This window comes from Saccopteryx leptura, unplaced genomic scaffold, assembly GCF_036850995.1.
Source record: "Saccopteryx leptura isolate mSacLep1 unplaced genomic scaffold, mSacLep1_pri_phased_curated manual_scaffold_18, whole genome shotgun sequence".
In the NCBI taxonomy this organism is placed as follows: domain Eukaryota; kingdom Metazoa; phylum Chordata; class Mammalia; order Chiroptera; family Emballonuridae; genus Saccopteryx; species Saccopteryx leptura.
Window position 1 is genome coordinate 2,258,840 of NW_027095700.1, and position 16,271 is coordinate 2,275,110.

At 37.6% G+C, this 16,271-nt stretch overlaps 1 protein-coding gene and 1 pseudogene across 2 annotated transcripts in view; both read right to left on the bottom strand.

The window, feature by feature from the left end:
- Positions 1 to 8,665, bottom strand: part of LOC136386868 (eukaryotic translation initiation factor 1A, Y-chromosomal-like) — an 83,737-nt gene extending 75,072 nt beyond the window's left edge. Inside the window, exons 1-2 of one of the 2 annotated variants that reach the window (XM_066357988.1) lie at positions 8,238 to 8,665; positions 2,537 to 2,620 (exon numbers count right to left, since the gene is read on the bottom strand). In XM_066357988.1, coding sequence (XP_066214085.1) covers positions 2,537 to 2,620; positions 8,238 to 8,253 — 100 coding nt within the window. In that variant the 5' untranslated portion in view covers positions 8,254 to 8,665. The remainder of the gene's footprint in view (positions 1 to 2,536; positions 2,621 to 8,237) is intronic. The other variant, XM_066357990.1, reaches the window with a different exon arrangement.
- Positions 1 to 16,271, bottom strand: part of LOC136386886 (F-box-like/WD repeat-containing protein TBL1X) — a 568,957-nt pseudogene that overhangs the window by 86,660 nt on the left and 466,026 nt on the right.

Sequence of the window (16,271 nt, forward strand, 5' to 3'; positions counted from 1 at the left end):
AATGTTAACAACTGAAATTAACACACAGTCAACAACTTAATTTGTACTGCTCAATTTTTCAAGCTTAAAAAAAAAAGTAAGGATAAGCAAAAGCTTAAGTACTCTATCTGGAGAGTAATACATATCTTAATTTTATCCAAGAAAACCAGAGAATTCTTCATTGGTCAAACAATTTTTATCGCCTCTTCCACCGATGCTAATTTACTTCATTCTCTTATTTTTTAAGCAAATAAAAACCCACTTGACCTGTGCTGTGGTGGCACAATGGATAAAGCGTGGACCTGGAATATTGAGCTTGCAGGCTCAAAATCCCAGGCTTCTCTGGCCGGTTGGCTTTGCGGTAGAGCCTCAGCCCAGTGTGTGGGTATCCCACGTTCAATTCTCCGATAGGGCATATGGGAAAAGCACCCATCTGCCTCTCCACCCTTTTCCGTCTCTTTCTTTCTCTCTCTGTCTCTGCCTCTCTCTTTCTCTTCCCTTTCTGCAGCCATGGCTTGATTGGAGCAAGTTGGTCCCAGGCACTGAAGACAGTTCTATCGCTTCTGCCTCAGGTACTGAGAACTCTGTTGATTAGCCACAGAGCGCAAGGGAGCAACACGGGCAGGGGTCAGCCTCTAGTGGGCTTGCTGGGTGGATCTGGGTAGGGGCGCATGCAGGAGTCTGTCTCTGCCTCCCTCCCTTTCACTGAAGAAACAAAAACAAAAACAAAAACCTAGACTTCCCTGGTCAAGGCACAGAGAAGCAACTAAGAGTTGATGCTTCTTGTCCCTGCCCTTATCTCCACCTTTCTCTTTCTTGAAAATGAATAAATAAAATCTTTAAAAATAAGTAAATAAAACCTACAGAAATCAATATGTCAAAAGTGTCATTTCCATGACAAGCTTTATGTTATAACAAGTATTTTAATTATTTACTTATTTTGAGTAAATAAGCTCACTCCTGTTCCCAGGACTGTATGCTCTACTTTTATACAACAAAGTGACTCATTCCAAAATGTACAATATAATCCTGGCTTATCAATTTCTCTTATTTAGGTACTTGCCAGTGGCTCCATGGCTAGAGCATCAGCCTGGCCTATGGACGTCCCAGTTTGATTCCTGGTCAGGGCACAAATAAGAAGTGACCATCTACTTCTCTCCCTTTTCCCCTCCCATAGCCAGTAACTCAATTGGTTCTAGAGGCTAGACTGGTTTGAGTGTGGCTTTGGGACTGAGGATAGCTCAGTTAGTCCAAGTGTATCAGCATCATGCACTGTAACTCAGTACTCAAGCATCAGCCCCAGACAGGTGGGTTGCTAGGTGAATTTGGGGCACACAGAGGAGTCTGCCTCTTCTCACCTAAAAAACAAACAAACACAATTTCTCTCATTTAGATACTAGGCCTATCTTGGCTCTCCTCAGAACTTTGGTGACAAAAACCATAGGTTAATTATTAATAAATTTTTGTTATTTTAGAACAGTTTGGCAATTAAATTTCTTTAAAAAATGTCTCTGATAAAATGTACAATTAAAATATTTCCAAGAGTCCACAAGATACCAACTGATTCCACTGACACTAGAAGAGATTGATAATATATATATAAGAATTAATAACTTGGGGCAGTCTCTTTCTAGGTATAAATGACAAAAGCAGGAGTGAAAGTGAGAAGAAGGAAACAGGTCATTACTATAAAACGTTCACACTAGTAAAATTTGTACTAAGAACCCCACAGAGCACCTGGACAAAATTATAATTCTACTGGAAAATAAATTAGATACAAATTGTGAGACTGCTATATGGTAGTAAGTCCTTTTTACCACAGCCAATGAGCCCAACTTACTACTCAGTACTTCTTCTACATAGGGGTAATCACATGAATTTGATATAAAAAGCTGGAATTGTTTGAAACTGTTCAACTTAGTTGTGTTTTTACTAATCACTTCTTATATGTGCCCTGACCAAAGGTCAAACCTGCAACCTTAGCATTTTAGGTCAACACTAAAACCAGCAGTGCTCATTACCCAGGGCCTAACATTATGTTTTTAAAGGAAGAAAAACAAGTGCTTCAGTCAATTTTTTACCTTTGTTTTTGTATCTTAATCTACACTTACTTAATCTGAAATATTAAGTAAATTATTCAGTTGTTTTATATTATATAGTAGTGTCAGATCACTAAGAATCTAAAGTCATAAAACATCCATGGTGTACTGAACAACATACAATATTACTCACTACCATACCATATGAAATTTTCAGTGACAGCATTCCAGGCTTAATTTGCTCTGAACCCGAAAATTTACTGTCAGATGATGCTGTTTCACACAAAACAATGAAACGTGTGGTTCCAAATCTGCCACCAATTCATCTTTTACTAACATCTGATATATAATAGATTATTTAACACACAAATTCTGGAGAAGTATATATAAGGAATTACAATTAAGGAAAAGTCAAATATAGACAATGAATAACTACTCAGGATTATGACTATGATACCTTTTATGGTACAAACTAAAATTCACATTAAAAATATGGTAATAAGTTTAAAAAGTCTTACCTTGTCCATCCTCTTTAAAGACCAATTCTCTTTTTTCAGATTCATTCTCATTCTTACCTCTACGCCTGTTTTTACCTCCTTTACCTAATTAAGTACATATAAATTTTAAAAAATCAAATGTAATCATCTATAATATTTTACAAGCTAGAATAAATCATAACTATGAAACAAGCTAGAATAACTCATAAACTTTACAAAATCACTTAGGGAAAAATAAAAATATCATCATTTAACTAGCACTATAACATTAACAAAACTCTAAATAAGATTTTTAAATATTTACCTTATATTGTTACCTAGTTATACTTTTACTGCACCAGAAATTCCCTTTTCGTCATGTGGTAGATTAAGATACATCAACCCAGCCCTGGCCGGTTGGCTCAGTGGTAGAGCGTCGGCCTAGCGTGCGGAGGACCCGGGTTCGATTCCTGGCCAGGGCACACAGGAGAAGCGCCCATCTGCTTCTCCACCCCTCCGCCGCGCTTTCCTCTCTGTCACTCTCTTCCCCTCCCGCAGCCAAGGCTCCATTGGAGCAAAGATGGCCCGGGCGCTGGGGATGGCTCTGTGGCCTCTGCCTCAGGCGCTGGAGTGGCTCTGGTCGCAACATGGCGACGCCCAGGATGGGCAGAGCATCGCCCCCTGGTGGGCAGAGCATCGCCCCTGGTGGGCGTGCCGGGTGGATCCCGGTCGGGCGCATGCGGGAGTCTGTCTGACTGTCTCTCCCTGTTTCCAGCTTCAGAAAAATGAAAAAAAAAAAAAAAAAAAAGATACATCAACCCCTTATTCTTTCCAATATTTTTACTTGTATTTTTCTGACATTAGAGTATGTCTTACATAAAAGTATGGAAAATAAAATTTCCATTATTAATATATTATGGTCTATGCTTTCCAAAGCAAAATAGAGCTCTTCTATACCCCCACTGAATAATTTTTACTAAATATCTTTTGATGTCAATTACCACAGGGTGAGATGGACAATTGAATGATTAGAGTATATATAATCCTTTCTTTATTTCTAATGTTTTCCGGTTGTTAAATAATGTTGAATTGATGATTATTTCATAAGTAACTTCCAAAAGATAAATTTACATTGAACTTCTGGGTTAAATGCTATGTATCTGCTTCCTTAGGCTTTTGATGAGCTACAACAATTTACATTTCTAAAAGGAAAAAGGACTGTCATACTCTGCTATACCGTATCATGCTAAAGATATAAAATGATTCTTAAACTGGGGTACTTCTCTATAGCATCTTATTCCTAACACAGTAGTTAACCACAAGAACAGTCATTTCCAATAGGTGAAAGAGAAGCTGAGAGTGGAAGTTAAGACAGAACCCTGGAAAGAATCTGAAACAAAAACTTCACATCACAAACAAAATTAAATGTATGCAATTGACCACTGTAAAGAGAAACACCTATCTTCTTGAATATACCTCCTGGGACAGTACCTCTGTAGCAGTCTCACATTGCTCTGTTCTACAGTAAAAGGGAGGTGGGCTTCCCCAAGTTGTCAACCCATCTGCACTCATTATCTTACACGTTATTAGGACACATAAAAACTTATTTCCCAAAAGGGAAAAGCATTCTATATTTCAAGCCATTAATCATGACAGTTCCATTAATAATAAAACTTGCTTTACTTACTGAAAAATACTTGCTTTGGTAACTGAATTATACATACCAGAGTTTGGCATTTTTTCAAATCAATAAACCAAGAGTAGTTCATCCATTTCTAAAGAAATGGCGATTTAAAAAACCAAACTGAGCAAATCCCTAAAGCAGAGATCCCCAAACTGCGGCCCCTTGAGGCCATTTATCCAGTGCTCCAAAGCCAAAAGCAGACCCATAGTTCCCATTGAAATATTGGTCAGTTTGTTGATTTAAATTTACTTGTTCTTTATTTTAAATATAGTATTTGTTCCCATTTTGTTTTTTTACTTTAAAATAAGATATGTGCAGTGTGCACAGGGATTTGTTCATAGTTTTGTTTTGTTTTTTGTATTTTTCTGAAGCTGGAAACAGGGAGAGACAGTCAGACAGACTCCCGCATGCGCCTGAGCGGGATCCACCCGGCACGCCCACCAGGGGGCGATGCTCTGCCCCTCTGGGGCGTCGCTCTGCAGCGACCAGAGCCACTCTAGCGCCTGGGGCAGAGGCCAAGGAGCCATCCCCAGCGTCCGGGCCAGCTTTGCCTTGGCTGCGGGAGGGGAAGAGAGAGACAGAGAGGAAGGAGGGGGGGTGGAGAAGCAAATGGGCGCTTCTCCTATGTGCCCTGGCCAGGAATCAAACCCGGGTCCCCCGAATGCCAGGCCGACGCTCTACTGCTGAGCCAACTGCCCAGGGCCTGTTCATAGTTTTTTTAATAGTCCGGCCCTCCATCAGTCTGAGGGACAGTGAACTGGCCCCCTGCGTAAAAATTTGGGGACCTCTGCCGTAAAGTACAAGTGTATCTCACCCCAAATGCTCTTCAATGGGTCAGAGGATGTCATTTTTCCTGAATTGAGGAGGGTTTCTAAGATTTCTGAAGGAAACAAACTAAATGAAACTGAGCCCAATGCAAGTTTTCAATATATGACCCAATGTAATTTACCATATTTTTTGCTTCAAAAGACACACCTTTTTTCCCCCAAAAGTGGAGGGAGAAATGCTCATGCATCTTATACGGAGCAAAAAATACAGTATTTTATTAAATATTTTAACCACCATTTGGTACAGAATATTTTTTTTCTTATTTTTCCTCCTTAAAACCCTAGGTGTGTCTTATGGTCAGGTGTGTCCTATGGAGCAAAAAATACAGTATATCCTCACCAATACAGTGATCACTGCGTTTTTAGATTTTCCAGTAAAGAAAAACAGCACTGGTTTTAGGTCTACATTAGTAAACCTTATTTCGTGAAATTTAAGACTTTTTAAAACAAGCTTTTTGGCCCTGGCCAATTGATACAAAAAGGATTTAGACAGTTAAAGTTTAGGGACCCAGAAGTAATTAAAATGAATAGGACAGGCACACGTAGTGTCAGCCTAGCGTGTGGATGTCCCAGGTTTGATTTCTGGCCAGGACACACAAGAGAAGTGACCATCTGCTTCTCCACCCTTTCCTTTTCCCTTCTCTTTCTCTTTTTCTCTCCCTCAACTGCCCACAGCCATGGTTTGATTGGTTCCAGCACATGGAACCCAGGTGCTGAAGATGGCTCCCCTGGAACCTTCATCCTCAGATGCTAATAGCTTGCATAGACAGCATGGCCCTAGATGGGCAGAGCATCCACCAGAGTGGGAATTACCAGGTAGGTCCCGGTCAGGAAACATAGTGGAGTCTGTCTCTACCTCCCCTTCTCTCATTTGGAAGAGAACAAAAAATAAAAATTAAAAAAAAAAAAAAAAGAATCTTTACAACTAAGTAACCTAGGAGACAATAGACTAGTTTTACATACGGACTGAAAACATAAAATTGAGGAAAAATAGGAAGAGAGATTTGAGAGCAAAACACAGGGGGCTTGCAAAAAATCTATGTGCAATTTTAAAGTTCAGAAGTATAATTTTAATTTATTAATATAGCTGTTATTAATATATATATAATATTATTATAGTGCCTCAAATATAATTTTTGTCAATTTACGTGAATTAATTAACCAAATGCTATATACCCCAATATTGTCATATAGTAGAATCCACTTTAAAATTTAAAATCCAAGTTAAAATCTCTTGAAAAAATAAAATCAGAACTGCTTATATAGCATTATGTAGTCTAATATTTCATCTTGACATCTTTTTAATAAGTGAAACCAAAATTCCTAATATTCCTTAAATAAATCAGATGTGTTCTGGAGATATTCTCTGATGGAATCTTTCTTAGGTATTTAGTTTAAAAGTTAAAATGGGGGAACCTTATTTATCAAGGACGGCATCTACACAGGGAGATAACATCAACAAAATTCATTAGATATCTATTAAGTGCCAAGTTGTAAAAATCCAACGTCCATAAAATAGGACTATTCCTTTTAGAGTAGATGGGTTAGTGAGCTGTATATTTGAAAATCTCTAGAAATAAATGTGAGAATAAGATTAATTTTAAAGTGATCTAGTTATCATCTTTGAGGTAATCATGAATTACCCAGATTAGCAGAAAGCTATAAGCCTTTTTCTAACACATTCTTTAGACACTCTCAATCTCTCCCAGAATAATTAAGAATAAAACCATTGATACAAAAAGGATTTAGACAGTTAAAGTTTAGGGACCCAGAAGTAATTAAAATGAATAGTACAGGCAAAGAATCATGAAATGAGTACCAGAAGGAGTAAGTGGTGATAACTACAAAAAGGAAATGAAGTAGAATTCCTAGAGCCACCTGTGAAGAATACAGAACATAAGTAGGTCTCGGTCCCAAAAATGAACTATCATTTTAGAGAGGAGAGAGAAAGGGAAAGAGAGAGACAGAGGGAGAGAGAGAGGAGAGACAGAGAGAGAAGGTGGGGAGGAGCTGGAAGCATCAACTCCCATATGTGCCTTGACCAGGCAAGCCCAGGGTTTCGAACCAGTGACCTCAGCATTTCCAGGTTGACACTTTATCCACTGCGCCACCACAAGTCAGGCAAAATGAACTATCAAAGATTTTCTATGGGGTGTGGAAGTATTCCTAGCCTATACAAAATACATTTTCAGGTTTCTACTCTTCTCAAGATATTATATGAACATTAAAAGGCCAGAATGGCCTGACCACGCGGTGGCGCAGCGGATAGAGCGTCGGACTGGGATGCAGAAGGACCCAGGTTCCAGACCCCGAGATCGCCAGCCTGAGCGCAGGCTCATCTGGCTTGAGCAAGAGAACCCCCCAAAACCAAAAAATAATAACAAAAAGCTCACCAGCTTGGACCCAAGGTCGCTGGCTTGAGCAAGGGATTAATTACTCCGGAAGGCTCACGGTCAAGACACATATGAGAAAGCAATCAATGAACGACTAAGGTGTCGCAACAAAAAACTGATGATTGATGCTTCTCATCTCTCTCCGTTCCTGTCTATCCCTCTCTCTGACTCTCTGTCTCTGTAAAAAAAAAAAAAAAAAAAAAAAAAAAGAGTGTTTTTAGTTTATAAAAGAGAATTGTTTTCCAGTAATGGTTGTGCAAGTAAGTGTTCTGCTTTCCCTAGGTTAGTGTCCAATTTTGGAAGTAAACTTGTTCTCAAGTATAATTTGTGAATGGTTCGCTTTAGAATAAGGGCAGATAGAAATCATTACGCCGCAATATTAGTGGGAACCAAGGCTGAAAACTTTTAAATATGTAAAGCATCTTTTAAAAAAGAATGTTGAAGCCTGTGTAAGTCTGAAGGAGAGTAAACCACCATGGATTAATTTAACTATGTATCAAGAATGACGTACTGCTGACACAAAAGAGGAAATATCTTCAATAATATTTAACTGCCTATAAAGAAATAAATGAACAAGAATCACCTGTGAAAGCTGTTATTCAGGACAGACACAACTGCACGACCAGGTCGCCCAACAACAGCGTCCTATCACGCCCTTGAAAAATGGCGTCTGCTTCACCGCAGTGCGAGCAGGAATAACTTCCCCAGCTACTCTCCCGAGACCAAAACGCCCCGATAGATTGCCCAGCCTGGTCGGGAAGAAAGACTGGTATGTGCGGTTTCCTTCTGAAACAGGGCGAGGGCAGCGGACTACGGAAACTCTGGTTCTAGAGTGTTACCTTTATTCTTGGGCATGACCGTGCAAGCCGATGCCGCCCTTCGGACTCTTTTTCAGTAGTGTCTGCGCAACCACAATTCCACAGGGTCCGGAAGAAGAAACGGTGCAGGGTGCAGGGACACTGTTGCAACTGAGATGTGTAGCCAGCCACTTTCCGGCACAAGCAAATAACGTCGCTGCTGGTGGCGTCAGAGCTCTTGGCGTAATTTTAACGTGCCTTCACCTGGGCGGGCTCGCAGTTCTCCCTCAATCTTTCCTCTAATCTTCTTTCATCTTCTGTGTATGCCCAGCAGACTGACTGATACCCATTAGAACTACAGATATCGACCTGGGAATCTGCAGAAAGCGTTAAACACAAAGCGGATTAATCCTTGGAAAGCCAAGAGCGGGTTACTTGAAAAAAGAAGAGTCAACAGTTCTGTTGAGCAGTTTCACAAATTACTATGCATCCGTTACCGTTAACATCATTACTAAAATTGTACGAGAGTCTTCTCATTCTCATCTAGCTTGTAGTACTGGGGAAATGCAAGATACACTATGTGTAAGATGTTTTTTAGTACTTTTTTCTTTACCTTTTTAAAAATTAAGTTATTTCTTTCATAACGTTGCATAAGTTTAAGGTGTACATACAGAATGCTAATTTGATATATTGATATATTGTGATCAGTGGTGCGATTCAGCTGGTTCACACAGGGTTTGGCAGAACTGATACCTAATTTTTGGTTGAGTGGGGTGAACCAGTTGTTAAAATGGCACATGTAACTAGGGTTCTCTCTAAGGGGGAAATGATGAATTACACTCATTCGTTGTTTTTTTTAGCTTCATCTGCACAACAGCATATTCTAAGCACCCGTAGTAACATTCATTCTGTCCATAGGTAAAAAAAAAGGACAAATGAGGACACCAATTAAAAAACGGTATGAAAATACCTTAAATAACAGTATTACTCTTTTTGTCAGGTATTATTTAATACTTTTTTCATTAGTATTTTAAAACTCTTCCTTATAACAATCTAGTTTTGTGTGCCTGTTTTATTCTCATTTAAGTATTAAATTCATGAAATAATAAGCTACCTTTTTGGTATTTATTTTTTTATACTTAAAACAGACATTAGGGCAGAAAACTGGTTGTTAAATTATTTGAATCCCACTTTTTTTTTTTGAGGCCTGGAGAGTGTAAGCAACTTGATCAAATCATTCAGAGCTAATGAAACCTGATCTAAACACTGTCCCTCACTCCCACTCAAAGGCTCTGTCAAAAAAACACCTCCATGAGGTCTTTGTGAGGTTTCCAGGACTTCTTCAGTCTTTTTTATTTTCTTTTTTTTGGTTTTAGTTTATTGTGTTTACATAATTACATGTGTACACCCAAATCTCCCTCCCCCCCTTGTTGTCCTTGATACCCCCTCTACTCTTCCCCCCCCCCCACCTGCCACCCTTTTCCTCCATAATTTACTATCCTGACCTCTGTCTCTCTGTGTTATGTTTATATACTTTAACTAATAATGTCTTTCCTTTCTTTGATCCCCTCCTCTCTTCCCTTTTCCCTCTAAACTCTTTGACACCTTCTCTGCTTCTCTTCTGTTCCTCAGTTCTCATTGTTCATTGGATTCCTCATATGAGTGAAGTCTGATATTTTTCTCTCTCTGCCTGGCTTATTTTACTTAGCATAATAGACTCCAGGTCCATCCATGTTGCCACAAAGGGTAAGATTTCCTTCTTTTTCACAGCCACATAGTATTTCATTGTGTATATATATGTACTGCAGCTTTTTGATTCACTTGTCTACTGATGGACACTTGGGCTGTTTCCAGATCTTGGCTATTGTGAACAATGTTGCAGTAAACATGAGTGTGCATTTCTTTTTTTGAATAGATAATTTGTTATTCTTAGGATATATTCCTAGAAGTAGGATAGCTGGTTCAAAAGAGAGTTCCATTTTTAATTTTTTTGAGGAATCTCCATATAGTTTTCCACAGTGGCTGCACCAGTCTGCATTCCCACTAGCAGTGCAGGAGGGTTCCCTTTTCTCCACACCCTCGCCAGCACTTGTTATGTGTTTTGTTAATGAGCACCATTCTGACTGGTGTGAGGTGGTATCTCATTGTGGTTTTAATTTGCATTTCTCTAATGACTAGTGATGTTGAACATTTCTTCATTTGCCTATTGGCCATCTGTATGTCCTCTTTGGAGAAGTGTCTATTCAGTTCTTTTGCCCAATTTTTGATTGGATTGTTTGCTTTCCTGGTGTTGAGTTTTACAAGATCTTTGTAGATTTTGGTTATTAACCTCTTATCGGACGTGTTGGTGAATATGTTCTCCCATTGTGTGGGTTGTCTTTTTTTTTGTTGTTCATGTTGTCTTTTGCTGTGCAAAAGCTTTTTAGTTTGATATAGTCCTATTTGTTCATCCTGTCCTTTATTTCACTTCCCCATTGAGTAAAATCAATAAATATATTGCTGCAAGAGATGTCAGAGAGCTTACTGCCTATGTTTTCTTACAAGATGATCATGGTTTCATAACTTACATTCAAGTCTTTTATCCATTTTGAGTTTATTTTTGTGAATGGTGTAAGTTGGTGGTCTAATTTCATTTTTTTGCATGTACTTGTCCAATTTTCCCAGCACCATTTGTTAAAGAGACTGTCTTTACTCCATTGTATGCCCTTACCTCCTTTGTCGAATATCATTTGACCATAAAGACGTGAGTTAATTTCTGGGTTCTCTGTTATGTTCCATTGATCTGTATGCCTGTTCTTATGCCTGTACCAAGCTGTTTTGAGTACAAAGGACTTGTAGTATAATTTGATATCAGGAAGTGTGATACCCTCTGCTTTATTTTTCTTTTTCAAAATTTCTGAGGCTATTCGTGTTCTTTTTTGGTTCCTTATAAAATTTTGGAATATGTGTTCTATATCTTTGAAGTATGGCATTGGTAATTTAATAGGAATTGTATTGAATTTGTATATTGCATTAGATAATATAGATATTTTAATGATATTTATTCTTCTTATCCATGAACACAGTATGTGCTTCCACTTATTTGTATTTTCCTTGGTTTCTTTTATCAATATTTTATAGTTTTGTGAAAACAGGTTTTTAACCTCCATAGTTAAATTTACTCCTAGGTACTTTACTTTTTTGGTTGTAATAATGAATGAGATTGTTCCTTAATTTCTCTTTCTGACATTTTATTGTTGGTGTATATAAATGCCACTGATTTCTGAATATTGACTTTATAACCTGCCACCTTGCTGAATTCTTTTTTCAGTTTCAGTAGTTTTTTGACTGAGACTTTAGAGCAGTGTTCCCCAACCTTTTTTGTGCCATGCCCCACCTTAACCTTTCTAAAATTTTTATGTCCCCCCCATGTAACATACATAATTTTTAACATTAAAAAATTGATTTGTTCACTTAATAAACATAAATGATAGGTTCTAGGAAGAAATCACTATGAAATTGTTAACAAAACACAGTAAGTAAAATTTCAAAACATATATTGAAAAACAGAAATTTAAATTCCAAATAATTTTAATACAGATTTTTCTATATTAATTTATTATTTTAATTTAGTGTGATCCTTGCGCTTGATGCTTGCTGCACAGAGATTTTATATTAGGTTCCAATTTGGTTAGCTTTAGTCTCAAGTCTCCACGTTGTGTTATATCCAGCGATTTCTTTTTTTTTTACAATAAATCATTTATACCACTAAATCCACATTCAGCTAAAAATGAAGATGGAAACGGTAGCAATAGTTTTCTTGCACATTTGGTTGAATTTGGGTATTTGATTTCTGTTTCCTCACAAAACCATGCCATCGCTCCTTTGATATTAAATAAAGCTTTAACTGACTCATCATTTTGCAATTCTGCAAGTTCTTCTTGATACTGCATATTTGATATATCAGACAAATCCATTAACATTGGCTGCATCATCCATGTTGGGAAATCAATTTGTTTTAAATCAGAAAATCTTTCTTTTAAATCAGCCGATAGAATATTCAAATGATTGACAATAACAAGTAAAGCGGTATCAGTTACTTCACATTTTTGGAGCCAATGAAACTGTTTAAAGTTTTTGTTGTTAATATGTTTCTGACATAACTCAATATTGGTAATGAAACCAAATATCTTTGCTTTTGCATCGACAAGAGTTTTATTTGTTCCTTGAAGTTGCTTATTTAATATATTTAGTTTTTCAAAGATATCGGCAAATAACTCACAAATGCTTTACCATCTATTGTTAACAGATACTTCATTTCAGGTTTGTCGCTTAAAAAATCACTAAGAGTATCAAACGGTTCCATAAATCTTTTCAAACAGTTTCCTTTAGATAGCCATCTTACTTCAGTATGAAGTAAAAGTCTCACATGGTCTTCATCTTGTTCTTCACAAAATAGCTTGAAAAGACACTCACATTTGGCACTAGCTTTAATAGCATTAACACACTTTATTACTGTATGTAATACTTCATTCAGAACAGGCAAGATGTTTTTAGCTACCAAGTTTTCCCTATGAATAACACAATGCACAAGAATCATTTCTGGATTCGCATCTTTCATCAATTTTAAGCAGCCATTTTTCTTGCCCATCATATTGGGAGCACCATCTGCAGCACAAGATGTTATCTTTTTCATTGGTATATCATTGACATCTAAGTAGTTTTTTAGCTTATTATATATATCTTTGGAGGTACTGGTGCTTTCTAATCTTTTACAGAACAACATTTCTTCAGCAAAATGTCCTTTATCAATATATCTTACGTAAGTTATCAATACTGCCTCACTGTCTCTCAAAGTTGATTCATCCATTTGCAAGGAGAATTTTCTTGTTTTCAGCTTTTCAATAAGTTGTTTTTCAATATCCTCACTCATTTCATCTATTCTTCTGCTAACAGTATTGTCACTGAGTGGCATAGCTTTTACATCTTTGTCATCTTTTTCAAGAACCGTTTTAAGAAATGCCGATATTGACGGTTTTATTAAATTCTCTCGTATAGTGTGATTTTCTCCAGTTTTAGCGATGAATAAAGAAATTTGATAACTAGCCTCAAGAACACGATTATTAATTGAAGTATGAGTAGTAAATAGAGACTTTAATGTTGTTCTTTTTTTCAAAAATTTTCTTTAAAGTTTTAAAGTAACTCAAATCTGAATTAATATGAGCACTATGTTTCACCTTCAAATGTGCCTCAAGATGACCTCGTTTCATTGATTTTTTGGTCAAGCATTGCTGGCATAAAAGACAAAAGGAATCCCCTCATCATGAACATTGGGTATGAACCCAAATTTTAAATATTCCTCCCAAAATTGATGAGTTTTTTTCTTGCTTGCACCACTCATTTTACTATGGGCTATAAGAAATAAAAATAAGATCAATTAAAAACTAATTGATCAATTAAAAACTAATTTAACACATATTAAAATATGTGTTATTGAATATATTTTAAAATATGTGTTAAAATATATTCAATGTGACATAGAGTAAATGTATACTAAAAATTCATATTTATTTAAATGTGTATAACACATTTACTACACTACCACCGCAAATCAAAAGGTATCTATATTTTTTTCCACTTGATAAAATTTTCTGGAAAGTTATGCTTCAAAAATTAAAATTGTCATGCATGCACTATTATAGCCCCAATAATATTTATAAAATATTAGTGCTTTCTAGCCCCAATGCAAGAAGTACTTAATAAAGAGTTTAATATTGATAAAAATAAAATCAAATACTTACCAATTATATCTATACAATATATATATGTATATTTATTAAATCAACGAGCTTTTACAACAGTTTTGACTGACATTTCAAATTAACACCAACTGAATGATGTGAAGCACTACAGAAGTTGCGACGGGCCAATTAGGTGAGAATAACTGCGTTGTTTAGTGAGTTTTAAAACGTCCAGGGTTCCCCGCGGCAGATGGCACTCTCCGCGGTGAACCCAGGATGAAGTTTACTTGACAATGCCAATCACCCAGTTGATATTTTGGTCTCGTCAAACGAAATTATACTTAATAATTATTTACCACAATTATTTAAGAATTGCATTTTTTGTTAAATTTGGCACCGATATCTAGCATTGCATTTAAATGGCCCGGGGCGAAAGAGTTAAAGTTGTGTCGAGTCCATTTTCAAATTGCCCCTCTTAACTATCGAATTGACCCCCTGTGGGGCGTGGGCCCCACGTTGGGAAACACCGCTTTAGAGTTTTCTATGAACAATAGCAAATAATGAAAGTTTTACTTCTTCTTTTCCAATTTGGATGCCTTTTATTTCTTCTTCTTGTCTGATTGCTATAGCTAGGACTTCCAGAACTATGTTGAATAAGAGTGGTGAACCTGCCTTGTTCCTGATCTTTTTTTTTTTTTGTATTTATCTGAAGCTGGAAACGGGGAGAGACAGTCAGACTCCTGCATGCGCCCGACCGGGATCCACCCGGCACGCCCACCAGGGGCGACGCTCTGCCCACCAGGGAGCAACACTCCGCCCCTCCGGGGCGCCGCTCTGCCGGGACCAGAGCCACTCCAGCGCCTGGGGCAGAGGCCAAGGAGCCATCCCCAGCGCCCAGGCTATCCCCGCTCCAATGGAGCCCCGGCTGCGGGAGGGGAAGAGAGAGACAGAGAGGAAGGAGGGGTGGGGGTGGAGAAGCAAATGGGCGCTTCTCCCATGTGCCCCGGCCGGGAATCGAACCCGGGTCCCCCTCATGCCAGGCCGACGCTCCACCGCCGAGCCAACCGGCCAGGGCCCTTGTTCCTGATCTTAAGGGGATTGCTTTTAATTTTGCCCATTGAGTATGATGTTGGCTATGAGTTTGTTATAGATGGCCTTTATCGTGTTGAGGTATGTTCCCTGTATGCCCACTTTGCTGAGAGTTTTGATCATATATGGATGCTGGATTTTATCAAATGCTTTTCCTGCATCTATTGATATTATCATTTGCTTTTTAGCCTTCCTTTTGTTTATGTGATGAATCATGTTGATTGATTTGCGAATGTTGTACCAACCTTGCCTCCCTAGAATAAATGCCATTTGACCATGATGGTATTGCTCCCTAGAATAAATGCCACTTGATCATGATTTCATGTATTGCTGGATCCGGTTTGCTAATATTTTGTTGAGAATTTTAGCATCTAAGTTCATCAGGGATATTGATGTATACTTTTCTTTCTTTGTAGTGTCTTTACTTGCTTTTGGAATAAGGATTATGTTTGATTCATAAAAGGTATTTAGAACTTTTCCCTCCTCTTGAATTTTTTGAAATAGCATGAGAAGGATAGGAGTTAGTTTTTCTTTGAATATTTGGTAAAATTTGCCTGGGAAGCCCTCAGGCCCAGGACTTTTGTTTGTTGGGAGTTTTTAAATAACTGTTTCAATCTCTTTTGGTGTAATTGGTCTGTTTAGGTTTTCTAATTCTTCCATATTGATTTTTGAATGATTATATTTTTCAAGGAAGTTGTTCATTTCATCAGGTTGTCCTATTTGGGGGCATACAGTTCTTTATAGTATTTTCTTATAATCCTTTCAATTTCTGCTGTGTCAGTTGTTACTTCTCCTCTCTTATTTCTGATTTTTTAAAATTAATTTTAATGGGGTGACATTAATAAATCAGGGAACATATGTTCAGAGAAAACATCTCCAGGTTATTTTGACATTTAATTATGTTGCATACCCAACATCCAAAGTCAAATTTTCTTCCGTCACCTTCTATCTAGTTTTCTTTGTGCCCCTCCTCTCCGCCCTCTACCTCCCTCTCCTCCCCAACCCCCATATAACCACCACACTCTTGTTCTTATCTCTTAGTCTCATTTTTATGTCCCACTTATGTATGGAATCATGCAGTTCTTAGTTTTTTCTGATTTACTTATTTCACTCCGTATAATGTTATCAAGATCCATCTATGTTGTTGTAAATGATCTGATGTCATCATTTCTTATGGCTGAGTAGTATTCCATAGTATATATGTACCACATCTTCTTTATCCAGTCATCTATTGAAGGACTTTTTGGTTGTTTCCATGTCTTGGCCA